Below are 21,940 nucleotides of genomic sequence, written 5' to 3'. Positions count from 1 at the left end.
GAGGATCAGAATCCAGAAGTGTGAAAATCCCAAACACCAAATTTTCAAACATTACATACTTACAGAATGCTCTGAATGCATTTGCTTAGGCTCACAGGAAAGTAGTTTCCAAAGCCCTGGGTTTCATCCTGCACTCCTCTACTAACGCAGGTCAAGTAAGCCTGCATACGAAGATCCAAAGGAATAAATACAAAATATATTTGGTATAGAAAACACTAGTATAAAAAATTAAAAATCACCCTGTTTCACTGTCCATCAAAATATTAACAGCAAGCAATGACTCGTTTAAACCTATTGCCAAAATCATTTCAAAAGAGTCCCGCTTTCCTGAAGTGCTGGTGATTGCATCTGCCCAAATATTGAACAAACAAATAGGATGAGGAAACAGGATAGATTTCTCACCTAGCATTATTAACAGAGGACCTAAAATGAAGGGAACTGAAGTATGTACAAACAAACACGCTGAGGGGTGAAGAGGGGCATGCTGTCAGTTCTGTTGTAGCCAGCAGAGCTCTTCACGGTTTACAGACAGTTTCAGAGAAGGTGCCTTGTCCCACTAGCCCTGACAGACAGACGGTGGCACGGGGATGAGCATACTCAGAGCACTGCTGCTTTTCGGTTTCTCCGCTGTGGCAATTCTGTTCAGTTTGCCCACCTCTGTCTGCCAGCTGGGGATCTTCTTGGTGGCCATGTGGCGCCGGGTGTGCTTCGTCAAGTGATCGCTGCGCATGAAGCGGCGCTCACACACGGGGCAGGCAAACTTCTTCTCTCCCGTGTGAGTTCTGCGGTGGCGTGACAGTTCATCTGAGCGGGCAAACTTCTTGTCGCAGCCTTCCCAGTTGCAGCTGAAGGGCTTTTCTCCTGCAGAACGTAAAAGAAAGATCACTTTCATTAAGCTCTGTTTTACCGAAGAGCTGTGTCATACCCTACTTTGCAGAACCTGACAGCTTCCAAAACTGCCCATCTGTGCAGCCACCGCTAGCTCGAGTACAAGCTGAATTTGACTTGCAGAGAAAAAGCGAAGGTCTCTTTTCCCCTTATTTCCTCACATCTCTTTAAACGTTCTTTAATAGAGTCCATTTGTTTAAAGAGAAGCTATGTTAACTACAGACTTAACCAAAAGCAAATCCCTGAGCCCATCCCTCCTATGTGGCCACAGCCCTACAACCACTATGCATCATTAGCAAATGCTGTGGGCAACAAGAAAACATGGGGTTCACGCTCCCAGTCCTGCTGAAGTGACCACACACCGATGCAGCACATCAGGGAGCACTGTGCTCTGACGGCCCACATGCCCAGAGACCCAGACTCCTACAGGAGCTCTGGATGCCAGGGAAAGATAGCAGCCAGGAAGGCTTTCAACAGAAGTTTCTCATGCTGGGTGACTGCTTAACATCACACCCATCCTAAACAATGTGACCTGCTGCCTGCAGCCCTCATAGACCTCAAGATAAACAAGATAAACATCTACCCTTCACCACAAATCTGGGGAACTCTTTGGAGCGGAGCAAGAAGTCCAGCAGAAAATATGCACCGCAGCAGCTGTGTTCTTACTGCAGAAGGCAAGTGAAGCTCGGTGTGCATGATGCCCACCTAGCTGCTCAGTGAGTGGGATGAAGCAGGAAAAGCAAGCTGCTGCTGCTCTGCCCACTGATGCTGCACAGCAGGGTGGCAAGTGATGGGACTGTGTGCTTCCCCAGCCACGGGTGCTCATGTTAACATCACAGCAGACACAGCTTCCCTCGTGGGTCAGTGGTGGTACGTGACAAGGGAGAGGTTTGCTGCCACAGACCAGAAGCAGAACCATCATTCTGTCTCTGAGCTCCAGTTTACGGGGATTATCAGCTTCATACGGGGCTTAAGCTCTGTTCTCATAGGAATTGGACAGACAAGCTGGCAAACTAATGCACATCCTGCCTTGGAACCACAGAGGGTGGCAGAAATAAGCAAAGGAAAAAAAATTTAGACAAACGTTTAAATGAACTCTTCTTTATCAATCACCTGATGTGCATGTTCCTCAACATCAGAAATAGTCCCTTCCAAGAACTCAACATTTAGTTTTGACTTAACAGGATCTGAGAGTTAAAAAGAGAATAGGTAAAACACATTTACACTGCCTCTACACTAACCAGATGTTATGGAACAAATCATATTAATTGTAACTAATTTACAATTACTTAACATAAATCCAATTATATTCCTGCAGCAGCTCTGCTTCCTAACACTCTAACCCAAAATCTTAACGCACACCTATTTAGCCTAGCCAAAACTCCAGGAATTCTAAACATAGTAGTATTAGTAGTACTGGAATGTCTCTTTTCCTTCATTCACGTACAAATTAAGAACAACTACCTGTACTATGGACTGCTTACACCAGACCCCTCCATACTCAAAATAAAGACTTGCACAATTCACTGCAATCCAGTCCAGCTGGCAGAATTCCACTCAAATCTAAACACATGCACACAGAGGGCAAAGCTTTGCTCCGACTAAAGCATGTGAAACTCAACCAACGCTACAGGGTCGGCTGAGGTCTCAGAACAAAGTCTGTTTTGTTTGCTTGCCCATGGAGAATGAGCATTCTTCTCCTCTCCAAGATGAGCACAAGACCCCTGACCACCTGCCCCTTCCCTTTCCCACCCGCTGCCACGCACCCTTCAACACCCCAATGACAGCTCACCCCACGTTACACACCAGTGTGGGTACGAAGGTGGGCTTTGAGGTGGGAGCTCTTGAAATAGGTTTTCTTGCACCCGGGGAAGGTGCAAACATAATTCCTCCGTCTCGAAAAGTCCATCTGGGGGGTGCAGCTTTGACCAGAAGCGATGAACACGGGGGCAGGAGCAAGGGGCAGCAGCTTGGTGTTCCCAACAGTCATTACTGCTTGCGGGCACTGCGGCGTCGGCGCGACAGCAGTCTGTGGAAGCACCAACATGACGGCCCCCTGAGGCACAGAAGATCCCACGAGCACAGGCTGAGAGAGCGGAGCTGTCTGCGGTAAAATGGGTTTCATCGGAGCTGAGACGGTTGGAGCTGAAGGCTTGACGTAGGCATTAATCACACCGCTTTGGCCATTCAAAGGGATCATTTGACACAGAACCTGGGGGCTTGACACGGGGACGGGCGGCACTGGGGTAGCTCTTTTTTGCAAGTCGTCCTCGCAACTCTTTGGTAAGTGGGTCTGTGGAGATACAGGTCGGATTGGAAGCTGTCCCTGGCTGGGCACGACATCACTGCGGTCACCAGCACACGGCTGGCGTACCGGAGAGGCTTTGTTAACTAAAGCATCGGCAGCACACGTGTCCTGTGGCAGGCTGGAATGTCTTCGGTCCTCTGCTCCACTCCGGCCTCCAGAAGCGCCGCAGCCCAAAGCTGCCTTTGCTTTCTCTCGCGCAGCAGGACCCTGGTGGTAAGCAGAGCTGTCACCCGTGTGCCGTATGACGCTCGTCGCCATGGCCCTGCAAGGCTGAGGGGCAGAGGCCTCCGCGAGGGCCGCCCTCTGCTCACACTGCCTCTCCATGCTCAGGACGGACGGCTTGGCCGCGGGAGTTGAGTCGGTAGTGGATGTGACCAAGCAGGCAGCCGTGCTTGCCATGACGGTCCTGGGCTTGGAGTAAGTGACCTGCGAGGGGAGCAGCACGGCGGCAGACATCTCCACAAGGTCGGGGCTGTGCGGGGGGGTCATGCACTGCAGAAAGAAAGCACTGTTATACAACGCTGCTACCCGGCGCACAGTCCTTAGTGCAAAAATAAAATCACACCTGCTCCTCAGAACCTCAGAAACCGCTGCTTGGGGAAAGCAATTAAAGCTTGCATTGCCTCATCTGATGGTCATTCAGAAGAGGCTCAGAAGTGTGCTAATTAATAAAAGGAAGGCGATGGGGCAGATTGCAAACCCACGTAAAATGGTGCGTGTCTACTCAGTGCACTACAGAAACTCCCTCATTTCTTCTCCCAGCAATGGGTGCAGATACAAGAGGCTCTGAGCGCTCTGCTGATCACAGAGACAGAGCAATAGACAGCAGAACTGTACCATGCGGACTTCAATATTCCAGTAAGACTTCAATATTTTTATCTTTAATTTAATAATAAATGATACTTTAATTACTTAAGATCTTCAAATAATGACCTCTCCAGCAGCTGATGGCTATTCCCAAGACAAACACAAATGGAACTGCTCTTCCCCATAGCCCACGCACCCACCCACCCCCGTGCCTTCCTGCTGCTGCCACCTCTCCTGCCCCTCTTAACACTGAAATCCCAACCCATGCCTGTCTGCTGGGCAGCTCCAGAGTTCCAGAACTGAGTGGCAGGAGTACAACAGAAGAGGCCTACCAGCCAGTTGCTGTATCATCCCAGCCTATCTGCCTCTCCTATTCTCTTTTTGTGACATAACTTCATACTAAAAGCCAGCTGGCTGAAATAGGTCTTAGCCTTCTAAAACACAAATGACAAGTCTTTTATTTTTTATTTTTTTTTAAATCTACTTCTATTGCAACATAGTTTGAAACAAAAAAAAAATTGTGATTCAACTGACATTAATCAGTCAGAGAAGGCCAATGCTCTGGAAAAATAAACTGCGTGTAGAAACACACAGCATAAAAACCAATTAAATTTGCAGTTTCATAATGGTAAGCTGTACTAGAGATCAGCGTGAAGCCAAATGTCGTCAAGAACCTTCCTCCTAAAGGCCTTCCAGATAAGTCAGCGCTGAATCACTGAGGCTCAATCTGCCTTTTGTACTCCAAGTGCTCCAAGAACCAGGCAGCACTTCTGTGCAGTGCAGGTGATGGAGCACAGGCTGCCCAGAGCTGTGGGATCTCCTCCTCGGGGACCCTCAGATGCGGTGCTGGGCACCCCGCTCTGGTTGTCCCTGCTGCAGCAGGACTGTGCTTGATGCACCCAGATGGCCCTGCCCACCTCAGCCCCTCTGCGATTCTCTCAAACATCCAAACACCGAAACAGCCTTCCTCTGTGCTGCTCCTGACAGCAGGAGCTTTTATAACAAGATTTAACAGGAGACCAAACTCCTACATTCGCCATCCCAGAAACAGCAGGAAACCCCACGCTGCTGATTTGCATGTACACACACAGCACGAGTCGCGCTGCCACTGTTCTATGCACGGTCACACAAGCGAGGTATCTTCCTCAGCTAAGCCAAAAGACAGCAGAGATGTACCAGCCAGGTGTCACGCACGCTTATTTTGCAGTCACGCCTTCCTTACCAGCGTAGATAAATAATCCTTTGGTAATTCAGAAGTAGCCTCAGCGTGCATTGTGAAATCTCCAGAATCCGAGAAGGGCGTGAGAGGCCTTATCTTTAATATGTCACCTTTCTGCAATCTTTGCCCCCAGGAGCTCATACAAACAAGTGCCTCAACGGCTTCGATGTCATTCTGCTCCAAGGTGCTGCAGGTGGAACGCTCGCTGTCGTGGCGCTGCCGCTCCCGGATGGACTCATAGATATCCACAATGTCAACCTGGATGTAATCGGATTACTGGCTATTAGCACGAGTCAGAATACAAAGCTGACACCACCCACATGCTGTCTGCTCACCATGAAGGTCATCTGAAACAGATCCCATGCCTGCAGCAGGACTTTTACCCATCAGCTCCTCTCTCACCCTCCCCCTGCCAGCTGGTCTCCCCACCCTGTTACCCTTCTAAAGGAAAAAAAAAGGGGGAAAACCAAAAAGATCACAAATAAATAAATAATAAATAAATAAAATCAACCAAGCAAGACCAAAAAGCCACCCTCACAGAAAAGGAATTGATAGGTTTAACGTGGAGCTCAGGTTTCCAGAGTTCTTTTCCTGGATAGCACTGCTCTGAATAAACACGTTCCTTGTCTGTATACAAGCAGAAAGAAGGGATGAACTTCCAACCTTGTTTAGACAAGGCTGTCTCCTGGCCCCAGAAGATGGCTGCTCATTAGCACTAATCTCATTGCCGGAGCGCATGGAAAACACACTTGAGGCTGACAGCACGATGCTCTGAGCCTGGGGGTACCATGCTGTGCAAAGCATTTCCATTTTATTTTTAGCTAGTGGGGAAAAAGGAAGGCAAGGAGCTTCCGGAGCACAGCAGGGCTTCTTCGTATGCAGCACTCTGAAAAACTGTGCTAAGAAACGTACGGTACCGCACAGGTGCCGGGTATCCCAAAGGGCACCGAGCAGCGCGAAGGCAAGGGGCAGGAACGCTATCGGTGTGCGTCCACAGGCGAGCGGCACAGCTAGGGGTGCGCAGCCACACGCGAGGCAACACCCAGCCTTCCCGCACAGGAAACCCGAGCGTGGCAGAGCTCCGGCAGCACACGGCATCACGGCATCGCGGCTGCTCGGCGCCTTGCCGGCACCGGGACGGGAGGCGCAGGACGAGCGCTGCAGCCCTGCCGCAAAAAGAAAAGGGGAACTAAAAAAAGCAGGCAGTGCCACGCCGCTGCCACGGCCTCCGGAGCCGAGGGAACCGCGGGAACCGCGCTTCCTGGGTGATGTCATAGGGGCTCTCGTGGCCCGCAGTTCTGGGACTGACTCACGGAGCGGGGCTCCGCGGCGTCACGGACATACGGATGCGCGACATCGCCGCCGCTACGCGCACGGGCAGCTCGTCAGCGCCGGAGATCCGCGCAGCGGCTCGCGGCCGGGACGCGTGTCCCCGTCTCACCCCGCCCGGCGCGGCGTCGGCGGCAGCCGGGTAAGGGGGCCGCCGCGCTGCCAGGACGGAGCCCCTCAGATCCCGCCCCGAGCGCCCCATCCCCGCAGCTAACGGCCCCGACGGCCCCCCGCCCCAATCCCGTTAGGCACCGGCCCCGGCCGCCCCCCTCGGGGTAACGGTCCCCGCGTCGCTCACCGCGGCCGCATCTCCCATCTCCGGGCAGGGCGAACCCGAGCCGTGCATGGCGCGTCGACGCGAGCGGGAAGGCGGGAGGCGGCGCGGCGGACGGCAGGGCGCAGCACGGCGGCGGGCACCGCCCCCGCCCCTTCTTCCCCGCCCGCGGGGCCGGCACCGACGGTCCCGCGCGCCGCGAGCCGCCGAGAGCTCCGCGCGCCAGACGGCGCGGGCGGGGCGGAGGCTCTCCGCCAATCGGCGCCCGGCGCGAACCGCGCGCGGCCAACGGGAGGCGGCGGGCGGCGTGATCGCGGCGTGCAGGGGCGCTGCCGGAGGGGGGGGCGGCGCGTGGGCGCGGCCCGCGGCGGCGGGCGGGAAGGCGGCGCGCCAGGGGGCGGGGGAGAGGAGCTGGAAACTGGGGGAAAGGTCGGGCGGGGGGCGGGGCGGGGGGCGGGGTGGCGGCCGGGAATGCCCGGGGGTGTGGCGGGGCGGGGAGGGGGCGGGGCCGGGCCGGAACTCCCCTCCCCCCGAGTGCGTGCCGCGCTGCACGTGGACGGCGGGCGGGCGGGGGGGGGGGAGGGGAGGGGAGGGCCGTCCGGGTGCGGCGGGCAGGGCTCCGGCTGCACGGCTCCGGCTGCACGGCTCCGGCTGCACGGCTCCGGCTGCACGGCTCCGGCTGCACGGCTCCGGCTGCACGGCTCCGGCTGCACGGAGCGCGTCCGCCTCGGGATGGGGCTCCCACCGCGCTCCGAGTGCGGCGTTTCCTCCTCCCTTTTAACTTAAATCTCCCCCTTTTAGGTTAAAGCCGTTCTCCTGCCCCTACCCGCTCACGTAGAACGCCCGTTTCCTCATTACACATACGCTTACGGGAGGAGCGGTCCCCGCGCACACCCACCCACGTGCTGCCCCGGGGCAGCCCCGTTATGGGCCGGCGAGGAACGGATAAAGCGCGAGCTGTGCTCCGCGCCCGGCCCTGCCCTGCAGCCCGCCCACCCACGCCGCGTCACACCTAAACGGGGCCCGTCCCTGCAAGCCGGGGCTCCAGAAGGCTGCCGACGGGGAGGGAGGGCCGGGCGCACGCGGGGACACGAGGCTCCCAGCCCCACGCCGCAGCTCAAGCCCGGACTGCGAGAGCGGAGCGCCGCACTGCGCGCTGCTGGCAGTGACTCATACGGCGTCCCGAGTCGGCAAGGACAGCCCCGGCTCCGCGCAGCACCGCCCCGAACCCAAAGCCCAGCTCTGAGAGCGCCGTTCAAACGCCCCTTACAGTGCAGCCGCTCAGGCCCTAGGCAGCCCGTGCCGTACCCGCAGTCCGTCCCTAACCCCCCCTTCCCCGCCCCGCCAGCCCCGCGCCGTTCCCTCGGGCCCTGTCGCTGTCGAAGAGGCCAGGAAAGGCAGCCGTGCTCACTGCACAGAGGACTCAGCGTTAGAAATGAACATATAAAATTTAATAGCTTGGTTTAAAATACGTTTTCAATTAAAAAACAGCAGGCAAAACCAAAAAATCAGTTCCATAACACATACATGAGGTTGCTGCTACAGAGAGAAGACCCGTGTCCCAGAGAGCCTTAGAGGAAAACAACCGGCAGATTTAGTTCACATACTTCATTACACAGTAAAAAAGAAATAACAGTTGTGTCAACCCTACCCCTACAGAGACCCTAAACTACTTCCCTGACCCCAGACTGAGATTCTGTAATAGAACTTCCATTTTCGATACAAATGTGTCAACAGATAGGGATTCTATATACCAGGTTTAAAAAACCCCCTTGCAGCAGTGCCCCTAACTCGCAAGGGAAGCCCAATGGAGGGCAGGGCCATGCCAGCTCACTCCGGGCCCAAGCAGGATGTTAGCAAGTGGGCACGTGGTGCTGAGAGGAAAGGAGGGGGAATGGGACGCTCTGAGAGCCTGCCTGGGGGCGGCCCGAGCATAAATCCCAAAATACCACAGTCCACCTAAGTCATAAAACAATAAAATATATGGCGGGGAGGGATTTCAGGTTGGAAACCTCACCCCAGCACCAGGACAGGATTAACTGTACCCACAGCCACCAGGGTACGTTATCCAGCCTGGCTCTGGAGAGCTCTGATGCCAAAGGCCACAGCCCTCCCTGGGCAACCTTCTCCATCTGCAACCTGAATTTCTGCAACGTAAGCCCAGCACAAGGAGTGGGAGCACACATCAACACGTTTGGAGACTCTGCTCCCTCAGCCCTGGGCTCCTGGCAGCACAACAGTGGCAAGGGCCAGCCCTGAGCAGGGCACCGTGCTGTGGCTGAGGCTCCCTCAGAGCCCAGTGGGACACCAGGCGAGGCTCAGGCATTCTGCAGCCTGTGCTTCTGTTTGTGAAACTCAGTGTGGCATCTACGTCCCTTTTCCAAACAGCAGCATGATGCAGCCGGACAGCACTGGGTTACCACTCGCTGATGGCTCAGGGGACACACAAACCATTCGGCAGAATCACGTCCTACTTTGCCAGCCTGCTTCTCCAGCCTACCCGGGTCAACCCAGGGCAACGCACGTCCAACCCCCCCAACTTTGTGCTGCAAACCTCCCATTAACGCAGACCACTGCCATCAGCACCAGTCCCAGAACTTCCTACCCGCTCACATCCCAGCCTGCAGTGCAGGTGGCTGTAGCTCCTACTGTGTACCTCTCCCTTGCTGCTAACCAGAGGGCACTTTCCCTTCCTAAGCACAAAGGCACAGTGAGTAAGCACTATAGAGCTTACTGCAGTGGCTGGTTTTGGAGGTTCCTGGCAGCTGGGACCAGACTGACTGCTGCTACCAGCTGCCCTCGTTGGTCCAGGGCCCCGGTTCCCTGCTGCACCACCCAACACCTTGCCAAGCACTGGACTTCCCCAGACCGAGCCACTGCCACAGGGCTTGGCAGAGGGCTGGGGGAACCCTAAGCATACTGCCAGACAGAAATCCACCCTGCAGGAGACTTCCTGACCCCTCAAAGTGAGGTTTCAAGGAACCTGAATGTGCTCAGCGTTTCTTGGGCACAGCCTCTTGGCCTCAGCACAGACCACCCTGCTCAGAGCCAGGACAGTCAGGAGACGGAGCTGCCAGTGCCTTGCTGTCCAGAGAGGTTGAGGAGAGCTGCTACCCTTCCCTCCACACAGGAGAATGCATGCTGAACAAGGTCTCTGCGCACTCTACAAACGTACCAATGCGTGCTCACCTTTGGTGCATGTTAAGGCTTTGTCCTTTTTTTAAATAGCTACGTTAAATATCTGTTTTCTCTGTATATGGCATCCTTTTAGATGGGCTTCTTTGCATATATTCATGGTATATACACAAACACCATATTTTATATATATTATATATCACTTGTATGTACACATTTACAAACCTTCAAAAATATATTGCACTTATATACAATATAGCTTCATCTGATGAGAGTTCACACAGTTACTAAGGCGAGTTCTTCATAAGCAAGGCAGTATTACATTCCCCCCCATGACACAAGTGATTTCAACAACCTGCCCTGATAAAGAGTAAACATTATGATGACTTTTCTCCAACCTGCACGCAATTCCTACCAGTTTCAGTCAGTAGTTTTGCAGCTCTACCTAACAGAAAACAGTCCAGTAAAACGCTATTAGCTGATAACAGGCTCAATCGTGGGTACCGAATAGATAAATAAGACATCACCATTCTAAAAGGCCACCTTCCAAGGGTTTCCCCTCCCTTACCTACTAGTCTTTTATACATGCTCTATTTAATTGCTGTTCTTTGCTCACTGGTTTCAAGTGCAAATAAGGTCATGAGCATTACAACGTTCTCTAGAAAGAACAGACAAAGGTATCAAGCAAAAACACCTCTCTGATCCCCAGAACAAGTCAACACCTGACTTGCTCCTGGAGAAGGTGATTAGTGTTTTACCCGACACACTACGTTATGGGAAAATGATCACTCGAGATCTGTGCTTAAAATCCACAGAGGATCCGTGATCTTAGATCTCAGTGAGAGTCAGCTTGTAAGATCCTCCAACTTCTTCAATCTGCAGCTGGAAGGTATCTTCATTAGAATAGTGTTTCACAATGTTATCATCCATGTTGACCAGAATTCTGGAAAAATAAGATAAGTTGGGGAAATATTAGAGTTCTACATGCCAAAGACAGCAAAGGCAGACTCAAATCTGAGACTGTCCAGAGGTAAGCTAAGATTCCTGCCCACCTGCATTGAATCTGCACCTGCCATAGCAAATCTAGCTGCTGTCACCCAGAGCTGCCACCAAGGGTTGCAGCCACACTTCTCAGCTGAAGGAAAGCACGAAGTGTCGCTCCTGAACTGGGAGGGAAGGAGATCTCAGAAATGGCACAAATCCCATCAGATGCTGAACACGCTTTAGCAGCCCTGGGGCTCTGAACTGGCTTGTTTGACAGTTATAACTAATCAGCAGTTATAAATAACCCCTGCAGAGTTCACAGCAAAGAAACGGCTGACATGTGGCCACTTCTTTTATTTGCCAGAATAGCTGTGTATTTGCGTGTAAGTGTGTGCATACAGGCATTTCACACACTGAAACACACAGAACTGTCCTCAGCAGTGATGCAGCTGCCATCAATTCCAAACTCTCGCAGTTATTCCGGCGTGGCAATTCTGCCAGAAAAGCACCACTACTATTTGAAATTACGTTCCAAAGGTGATTAAACTTTTCTGGTAAATTAATTTTTCTGGGCAGAGGGGCTTTGGGGAAGAAGCTAAGAAACTGAAGTGATTTTGGAGAAGGGCCAAGAAAATTACTAAAAGATTAAAAGGAAAAATAAAGGCACGTTCATAAACTCAAGTACGAACTCAAGGATCGCGGCCTTTGCAGGGAACAGGTATTTCACAAGTGGGGGTCTTCTCAATGTAGCACATACACAAAAAAAACAACAAGCCACCCAGCTTTAGTAATTCTAGCCAAATACAGACAGTGAGCACAGTTAACCATTCAAATAATTTAGCATGAGTTCAAGTAGGTTCTTTGTCACTTGGAGCCTTTAAACAAACTGAACTCTGATCTGGCATGATCAAGTCTGATTCAAATAGCAGTCAATTCCAAGACCAATGCAAGTGCAGTTACTGGCATTTATAGAGTAAGTCAGTCCAAGTGTTTAGCTCTACAGGACCCTTATGCTTTACTGCTCTATGAGTTACATTGCAACAGGATTCGTTCAGGGCCTGAACACACACACACACACACACACACACACACACACACACTCGTGACATTTGCATACATGCAGTGCACAGAAAGAGTTAAAGCAGATCTGCCTATGGGTTTGAAAGAGAGGAGCTCGTTCTCAGAGCTGCCCCAAGGATACATACTCACCCTTTTTTACATTTTTTGAAGATTTTTCCTATTTTATCAAAAGGAACATCGTACTTGTCAGATATCTAGAACAAAAGAAAGAAAACATCTGTAAAGCAAGGAGGCTGCTAAGACTGCCTCTCACTTACTTCAGTGCAAAACACTCAACTATGATCTAAACCTGGGCACTGATTCTTGATCTAGCAACTCCCTGCTGACTCAACAAGGAGCCTGCACAGAGAGAACAACAACACTGCACCCTGCCTGGGCTCTCTGGTCTCTCACTGTATTGAAAGCCATTTTTAAAGTCAGTATCAGAGAGATGAGGTTAAAAACTACTCATCACAGTGGCTGATAAAGGAAGAAAGAGCAACAAAACACTGTGCTGAAGACAAAATGATCACAAATTTCTGCCTTAGCCATTTGAGTGTCCACAGCCTCAAAGCATGGCTTGTCATCATACTAATACACAAAGGCAACCACGTCTGATTTACTTTGGCAAATTGCTCTATTGAATCAACAGCAAGCACCAAACCAATGTGCTCTTTCAGGGCACAACAGTATGCAATGGGTTCTCCGAACTGTATTTACGAGCTTTTGATTCCCTGTTATGAGAAGTCCCAGTGAAACAGTAGAGGTTCAGTTTTACTTCAGGGCCCCTGGGTAAGGGAGGACCCCACAGCCTTCACTCCCCCTCTACCTGTCAGCCACTCCAGCTCCAGCCTTGTGTGCTGGCAAAGCCTCTGTGCCCCAGCACACAGCAGCTCAAGCTGCTCCCACAATTAGCCATCAGTAAAATTCCTCTTCTGCCTCATATTCCTCATCCAGATTTGTAGAGGAGAACAGACCAAGAACATCACGCTCCAAAACATCACGGGCAGGAAAGGGTCTCATGTTATAGAGCCATCTCTGGTCCCAAAGAGAAGGCAACACCTGGCTGTACAGCCCCGAGGCCTCTGTCTTCCAAGCCTCCACGAAGCATTAGTCACAGAATGACGGTTAGAAATGGCAATTCTGAGCTAGTGCCAAGCATGACATCATTCCCTAGAGTTAAGCTCTGTACTTCCCTTGCAGCATTACAGCAGCAGGAGTAAGTGGAAGGCTATTTTGGAAGTCAAGCACCAGAGAATAATTTCACGCTTGTGTGCACAGACACATAAAACTGTCCAAGCACACTGCCCTGTTCTAAGCTGGGGCTTAGAAAGAGCTCCTCCCTAGCAGTCTGCAGAGGGGAAGGAAGGCCCCCAAATGGGGCTTTCACACAGAAATAAACCCAAGCCATTGAACACGCTCTGGAAATTGCTTCACCTCTTAATTCAGCTCTTATCTGCCACAAAAGTCATTCCAAGTAGGAACCCACTGTCTTTTTTTTTTCCTCAAGGAAAAGACCTACAAACTGCTTGCTGCTGCCACGTGCCCACAAAAGAGCCCGCATAAATAACAAGCCCAGAAGTCCAGCACTGCCTAGCAGTTTGTGACTCTTAAGCTCAGATTTTCAAAGACTGTTAAGAACCACCTTCTTACACCCAGATCTCATGCGTGTGGAATAAGACACACAACAGGAAGCTTCCAAAACCCCCTTCAACAATGAACTAAAGCATTATTTACATTAATTCCCCCTTTACTGAAAGAGCATTGGCCTTCTGCATCTTTTCCAGAAGCAGCAGAGATACATGGACTCAAACTGCAACCAGCATTCTAAATCCTACGATTGTCCTTCACACACTGACTGGGCCACTTGCTCTTTCCTCAAGCAGGAGGCAAGGACTACAAATCAGCCTTCATACTTACAGCTTCCATTAGGCCTTTCAGAGATGGTGTCTTTAACATCAGTGCATCAAAGACTTCCTCTGACTCTTTTCGGACATAAAGCAACACTGAAAAGCAAATCAGAGAGAGGAGGTAACTGCAGCTGATCCTTATCAAAGAGCTGTATATATGACAGTGGCCAAATACGGAGCAATGTGGACTAAGGGTCTCATGAAGAGAGGTACATACATACACCTACCATACACTGAAGCTGTACAGCTAGGTTAGCTCAAAAGGCACCCTTCATGCCCAGAAATACTGCATGCTTACATGTCAAACACCTTCATTCTCAAAATTCAGGTTTTTCACCAGCTGATATTTTCTCTATTTTTTGAAAGATTACATTTAAAACACAGAAAGGAGGAATGCAAAACATGGGAGTTTCGAGAATCCAGCATCCCTTCATGTCCCACAAGTTACCTACCGTAAGATTTTTCACAGTTAACCAGTTCGACAGCCACCATCACAGCAGGTGAAGCCAACTTGGTCAGCTCCTCATTTTATAATTATTTATCTGTACACTCCCCCCTCCTCCTACACCATCTCATCTGCTTCCCCTCTCCATGCCATATTTGAGGAATCCCCACTCCAGCTCAGCTGACACACTACAGGTTCTCTTTCCTGCTAGGATGGGAACCAAAGAATAAGAAACCCAATTAGGTAAGTATCTCTAGCGTTCTCAAGCCAGCAGAGTCATTGTATGTAGCATCAGCCTCATTAAAAACTGCATTAAGGCTGAGGAATAAGCCATAAGAGCAAAAAAGCTTGGACTTGAACGGCTTTGCTGCCTTTAATCCATCTTCTAATGACTAGGTATTGCAAGCTGGATTGTTTACAAGGGTTCATTAACTACACGCCTTTGACACGCCTGCAATACAGCACAATTACTGGTCTAAGTTGACCAAGGTGAGCTAAGGACAGCACAACACCTTGATTTCCTCTGCTAGAGGAAGATTCAAAACAAGAACTGTAGATTTTTAAATGAAGAGAGCATGAACACTCTCAGTAACAGCACAGGTAGGACATTAGAGCAGTCAACATAGAGATATTGCCATGGATCTCATTTTTTTGCACACAGTCAAGAGACACCAAGAGGTCACACTTCCTTTTATAAAATCCATCATTTCCAATTAGTTTTCACAGACTACCAAAGTACAGCCCCAATCGGGTCAAACTTGTGAGGTGGAAAAGGTTAAACCTCGCAACTTCAATCTTCATCTTTTAATCCTTTAAGACTTGTCATGATCTTTCCATACACAGCTTTCATCAGGCAGGCAATCCTCCTCTATGCCTCCTCCAAAAAGGATCTCTCATTTTCTGCCATGACACCACATTAATGTCCAATTCCACAAAGTTCAAAGATATAAAACATGTTTAAAATCAACCAAATATGCTCTCATTTTGCTTCCTAGTGGTGAACAGCCCATCTTCCAGCACCATGGAAGATGCAACAATATCCAGAAGCAGCTCTTGGCACTGAAACGTCAAACCCCCACAAAAGAGTTTCTGGTATTTTGTAATTGATTATCTGGTAAACTTCCTGCTCAAAAAACTGGTACAAACTGCTCAATATCTCTGCACCTTTCCTTACACAAAATTCAAAAGCAGGCAGTGCGTGAGCTGGCAGAAAAGCCCCAAAATTCTCCCATGGCAAAAAGATTTGTGAAACTGAATTACAATCTGACACACGTGTACTTTCCATTATTAGTCAAAACAAGAAGGTCAGGATAAAGCGTACTACAAAATGAAACAATCTCAGGGGCTGCTCTTTACCCTGATGGACAAGCACTCCGATAATGCAGTCTTTGAAAGGAGAAAGTAATACCTCTTTTTGGTTCTTCTATTCTGGCCATTTTGTTTGGAGTAGCAATGAAGTCCTCTTCACCAATGTAACCTCCTCTCTTCAGGTTGGAACTGTCATTGACAGAGCAAAACGTCAGCCACAGTGCAATTACAGGGACTTACCTCCTTTCCAAGGGCAAAGTTTCAGGAGTCTGAAAAAGCACAGCTCTTACCTTTCACCTTCTAGCTCTTCAGAAGCAACAGGAAGGACCTTTTAAAACAAAGAAATATTTTCTTGAAATATGCAGAAAAACATACGGTGATTTGACTAGCTAGTGAGAGCCTAAGAGCATATTCTGTCCTCTGAGAAAACTACGTAGTAGTCTGAACTCCACAAAACAAAGCCACACGAAGACATACCATTTGGCTGGCATTACACGGTCCTGCCAGCAATACACTTCCCATCCCTTCAAGCACTAACTGCAAACAGCAACTCTGCAATAGTTCTGCTTACATCAAAGAGTCGTTGCTACTGAGCAATTCTGCTGTATCCCACACAAGCAAAGGTCCAACAGTGACACGTTTTTGTTCTAGCAGAGAGAACCCTTAAACCCACAGTAGGAAATGCAGGGGATAGGCAGCTGGCTCTCTTGCTCAGCTGACTGATAAACACAGCAGTACAGGCTACTAAAAAGAGGCTGTCAAGAAGGCAGCCAGACGCACCTTCACTACTACAAGTAAGATCCTTTGATCCAAGCAAAAAAACATCACCTTCATTTTAATAAACAGACAGTACTTTTGCTTAGGGTTGTGCAAGCTTTATCCAGAACTGGAATTCATTTCCTCTTTATCTTTCAACTCTGTATCGAACAACACTTAGACTCAATCTTTCAAAAGGCAGAAAGTACCTTCTTTATCACTTTCCCTACAGAGAAATTGAAGGATCTCAAATGCTAGGGATGGAAATGCACAAGAGCTAACTAGTTCTCTGTCTAGGCTAACGTAGTCTTCCAACAGTACTTAAAACTACAGCTTATAGAGACAGGTTTATTTCGATTCTCCGTTAGGAATTGAGGCCACTGTCTTAAAAAAGTAACATTGATATTCTATTAGAGCATGCCAGAACTCTAAACACAGGAAGACTGAAGATTCTGAAATTTGGTTGCACTCATTTTTTCCCTTCCAGCTTCCTGTCAGCTGGGACTTTCCAGGAATGCTGAGGCAGGGTGATCTGGCAGCAGATCACACAGCTGACACGCTTGCCAGCTCCACAAAACAGCTTTTCACTCTGCAGCAGCAGGCTGCAGAAGCCTGAAGTCTACAGCAGCACAGCAGAAAGCCAGCAGACTTTACAAGAGAAAACCAGCCTGCAGTTCCTTCTGTGAACTCTCAGCTGGAAATGCTTTGGAAAAATCATTTCAGGTTCTTCACAACAGTAGCTCACAGGAAAATAATTTATTCAGAAAACATCCCCAGTTAAGTCCAGCCAACACGTCTAGGAGCAATGTCTCTTGCTCATGTAAGACTCAGCCTGTGTTTGTTTACAGCATCAGCGCAGACAGTCTGGTATTTCATATTTAACAGAAACACACAGCATCCTAGACTTCTTGCAAATACACCCCACAGCACTCATCACTCCCACACCCACAGGCTTTACTTACGTGAGCACCACGCTGCAGATTTGCAAAGTGAACATCAGGAATGAAGAGGACTGGCTGAGTGTCTAAATCCATGAAGGGCTTGAAGATAGTGATGTCCGTCCGCTTATGCGAGGGAAGCATTGGCACTTTGACATCAGAAACTGGAGAGAGACCAAAGGCTGGGTCAAAGGACAGCACAGACAGCGAGAACGGTGCAGGCAGTGAGGAGGCCAAAGCTCTCCCACATCATTTAAAAGGCACACACAGGCTGCTGAACAAGAGTACCCAACAGTCAGGGTCAAAGGGAGAAGCTTCTGTAGTAGAGGAGTTTGAACCTGGGTTGTCTTGGGCAAGGGGGCCTGGACTCCAGCAGAACGGCAGAGAATGAATTCCATTTAAGTGAACTGTCTGACTCCATCTGAGTATTAAGCTGGGCTGCAGGGTGGTCTGACCACTAGCCCCAACATCAAAACCTAGGTGTGCCATATACCAAGTGGAACAGAGAACAAAAGCTGTTTAAAGCCCCCCCCTGCCCTTCTGCTTAACCAATCCCCCACAGCGGGCTGCTGAAGTTCCCACACCGGTGGAAAGAAGAGAAAGAAGGAAACAGACTGCCACCCACACAGCTGGGCACCTCTCCAAAGTCTGTATTAAGCAGCATGTTTGCTCTAAAGAGATGCACAAATCTGCTCATGAGCTGCATTTCCATTTCATACTTCTCAATTTATATTCTTCATCTCATCATTCGCCCTGGTCACCCCCAGGCTGCCAGACCCCACGTCATCCCCCACCAGCACCATCTCCCACAGAGGACTTCAGCTCTCACCACACACCAGTTCAGTGACACAAAGCACAGCGTTCATTCACAAAAGCCCATTTGGGACAGAGTGAGGCAGAAAGTGCCTCAAATTGCTGTTCTGATATGACCAGATTCTGATATCTGGTCATTTCAGAACCACAGACGTCCACTTAACTACCACGTGGAAACTTTTACACTTTGAGTGTATAGCAAAGCACTTCACCTCTCATGTTTCCGATCAAAAATAAACTTTTTTTGCCTTGTAAAACTGATTTTTCAAAGACTGCTCAATCCCTGTAAAATAATTGTTTTGACCAAAAGTCAACATTTCTGCTGTTGCTAAGTCCACTTGCATACGGTATCAGTAATCCCAGAGGTGGGTACAACAGCTTTTGTCTTAGAGCAATTAAAAACTCCTAACATAAAAACTCAACAGCAACGCACTGCACTTTCCAGGAAAAATCAAGGTCTCTCCAGGTTAATTCTCACTAGAAAGCTTCTGTACAATCACAAGATCCTGGAAATTGGTATTGAAACTGAGTTTTCACCTTCCAGCAGTCTTTTGACAGCCAATGAGGCAACCACATTTGTGAAATGCTAGCAGTGTGCTAAAGCTGCCTTTTACGTAGGGGAAAACAAATCAAAACAGATCCCTTCAACGCTGGCCCTTGAGCAAAAGGGTTCCCTCAGAGCATTACGTTCTTCTGAAGCTGCTCCAGCAGCCCATACCTGCTGTGTCAGGAAAATCCTGCCCAACAAGCTGTGAGATGCCTGCCTGTCCAACTAGTCGGACTGCTCACAGCACAGCTCTGATAAGCAAGGGAGAGCACACGCCTGCCCCATTACAGGGAGCATTGGGAGATGTGTTCTCTGAGCAGCTCTGTTAGCCAATAACAAGCCACCAAAACATAGGATCTGTTGCAGTCAAGATACATAAACCTCACCTGCAGCAGCCAAGGGGAAGATACTTAGCAGGAGGCAGCTGTGCAGCCTTTGTGTACTGAGAACACAGAGGTCTTCACATCACTCATACGTATGGAAATAATTTCTACTGAAAATACTAAATAAGGATGGCTTCGCTCTGGAAGAGTGAGCACAGGGCTGGAAGGCACAGATTCAAGCCTGCCACCATCTTGCTGCACAGCTGTAAGCACCTTCCAACATACGCTAAAGCTTAAGTTTAAGATCAAGTTGGAAATGTTAAGAACAGCTCCAGCTCTTGTGGACACCTGAATCTACAGGGGCTGCAGCAAGCATGCAAACATCACACACACCTCGTCACTTCAACTGCTGGTAAATGTGCACCAGGATCCTGTCTTGGACAGGAAAAATTACATAAAGTCCTAAATGACTCAGTAACTTGTTAAATGCAATTAATGATCCATAAACAACAGCTTAAAACAAAACCAACTCCACAGGGGAGTTGACTCAAGAGTACTACTGCATAAACTATTCATAAACAAAATGAGATCTAATATTTAAAATACTCGTGGAATAATTTCTACTTACAGGCATTCAACTGAGAGCTGGGGTCAGTGCACTTGCCTTTTCTTTTGCTTTGCTTTCTTTCTTCATCCCTGATCTTCCTTTCTGCTCCCTGCCAAGAGATTAAGGGAAGTAGAAGTGAGGAAGGTTTCTCAGTTTGTTGTTTTTTTAGCTGCAAAAGCAGGAACAGATTCTTCCAGAGCTGTGCTTGCAGAGGTCAGATCCAGGGTACCTGAAATGCAACTCCACCTGTATGCCAACACTGAGATCTCCCAGCATTTACTTTCAAATCCTATCATGAATGAACTCCAGCAACCACACAGAAGGTGCCTTTTCTTTCAAGTCGGATAGAAATAACAATTGTATGAAGCACAACAAGATATACCTGAAGTGTTTGAAACACTAGAAACTTTCAAGTCCTCCCAATTTAAGAGTTTGTAAGATAATTAGTGAGCATTGATCTATAACGTCAAGCCACGCTCGGATCACCAAGATACCTTCCTGCATGCTGCATGTGGAGTCAGCAGCAGCTATGGAAGCCTCTACAGTCTAAAGCTGTAGACATTCACTGCTTTAATGTAGGCATCATTTCTTTCTTTCCTTTGCATCAGCACTGGGCTGTGGTGGAAGCCACAGAGACCAAGCTGGGTTGCTGCCCACATAGCTCCTGGCACTTCACCCCAAGCAGCAGTGGGGACACAAAGTCAAGGTAGATGCAGACAGCTACAACAGAGAATCACTTTCATTCCTTCAGATCTGAACACAATCCCACGTGACTGTGGGTTAGGGCAGGGATGTCACACAGCCAGCTGCAGGAAGCTACGGGCCCAAAGTAGCTACCCAAGACTCAGTTGGGGTGCTGCCATCAGACCACTGTCCCAGATGGAGCACACAAGCTCTGCCCTCCTGTAAAACAGAGTAACAGTCATCTGGCCACAGAGGAATTACAGAAAGCCATCACTGCTTCTTTCTAGCCCTGCAGAGCTGCCAGTAACACTCCCACATCGCTGTGCAGAGCAGAGGAAGAACAGATTAGCTGTAGCAGACAGTATCAAAAAACACACGGCAGTAAGATGTGAAATAGTACCTAACAGTACCTAATACATGCATGTGAGAAAGGCAACAGCCCTCCTAACCACACAGTAAATCCACACTCTATGGGCAACACTACACTAACACCTGCAAGGTTGCAGCAGGCATGTCTACACTAGCAACTAAAGGGAAGATTCACCTACACTTTTGATGTGCACCAACACATACCTCCTCTTCGCCCCGCTGGCAGCAGGGACACAAGTAGTTTCATGACAGCTGTTGTGGAAAAAAAACCAAGAAAATTGCTGATAAAGACAAGCCTGCTGCTGGCTGCAGCTGCCCCCATAACAACAACAAAGGCTCCACCAGGACAGCAAGGACACCCACCCAAACTCCAGATGGACCCACTTCCTCTTTGTGCCTTCTGTCACCAGAGGGGTTGCAGCATCTCAGCTCAACAGCAGAAGTTGGTGGCAGAAAGATTTGGCTCCAGCCCTGTGTTCTCCACCTTTCATGTGCAATTAATGAAGTTCTGCTCCTCAGACTTTATGCTAAAGAACAGCATGGTCTTCAGTGCCAAGAACATACAGATCCACTGACAGGATTTGTATGCATTTTGAGGAAACCTCCTTTGACCTCTCTCCCTTACTGCACGGTCACAGAGCTCTGTTATATACAGTCAGCTGGGTTCTCCCTGGGTCCCTGCATCACCTCAGCTGCTTAAATGACAGGCTCTTCTGTTTGTCAGCTTGTTACTAAGAGCAAGGGGAAGGAAAAAAAAAAAACCAAACCAACAAAGATACTGGAATCCCATATTCTGCAGTTATGGAGTAAGTATGCTCACAAGAAAAAGATCTTCCCAACTTTCCTCACCAGCCTGAAATGCTGAAATGCAAGATTTCACACTCTTGCCAACATGTTAAAGGCTGCAGGATTTTTCTGTGTTGTTTCTCCTCCCTCATGTAACGGGTTCTTGGGCTGTCAAAGGGAAGCTCTGGAGAGCCATCATTCCTCCCTCCTGCAGCAAAACACAACTTACATGATAAACAACAGCTGCACAGGTGCAAAGCTGTGACACGGTCAAAATGGCACAGTCTTCAGGACACCACTGGGCTGCCTGGCTCCTGCCCATGTGCTGGGTACAACAGACATGCTCTGAGATGCCCCCAGCCCCTCTTGTTTAGGTAGGGCTCTGGCAGCCTGCGCGCAATGCAGAGGAGTTTCCCTGTGGGACAGGCTCACTCCAGACAACAGCTGGGCA

General features: G+C 49.3%; 2 protein-coding genes across 2 annotated transcripts in view; both read right to left on the bottom strand.

The window, feature by feature from the left end:
* Positions 1–556: 556 nt before the first annotated feature.
* Positions 557–6,897, bottom strand: KLF11 (KLF transcription factor 11; the record flags this gene model as incomplete). The annotated part of the gene is made up of 4 exons (XM_079550723.1): positions 557–861; positions 2,695–3,688; positions 5,226–5,480; positions 6,850–6,897. 4 exons carry the CDS (start codon positions 6,895–6,897, stop codon positions 557–559), a joined length of 1,602 nt encoding a protein of 533 aa, XP_079406849.1.
* Positions 6,898–10,788: 3,891 nt separating this feature from the next.
* Positions 10,789–21,940, bottom strand: part of GRHL1 (grainyhead like transcription factor 1) — a gene marked incomplete at both ends in the record, with an annotated part of 36,200 nt that continues 25,048 nt past the window's right edge. The window contains 7 exons of the mRNA XM_079550117.1: positions 10,789–10,903; positions 12,154–12,218; positions 13,924–14,009; positions 15,767–15,855; positions 15,957–15,994; positions 17,385–17,524; positions 19,708–19,759. Of these exons, the coding sequence (XP_079406243.1) occupies positions 10,789–10,903; positions 12,154–12,218; positions 13,924–14,009; positions 15,767–15,855; positions 15,957–15,994; positions 17,385–17,524; positions 19,708–19,759 (585 nt within the window). The remainder of the gene's footprint in view (positions 10,904–12,153; positions 12,219–13,923; positions 14,010–15,766; positions 15,856–15,956; positions 15,995–17,384; positions 17,525–19,707; positions 19,760–21,940) is intronic.

Source organism: Tetrao urogallus (genome assembly GCF_951394365.1).
Source record: "Tetrao urogallus genome assembly, chromosome: 2".
Classification (NCBI taxonomy): domain Eukaryota; kingdom Metazoa; phylum Chordata; class Aves; order Galliformes; family Phasianidae; genus Tetrao; species Tetrao urogallus.
This window is presented reverse-complemented; position numbering and strand designations above follow the sequence as displayed.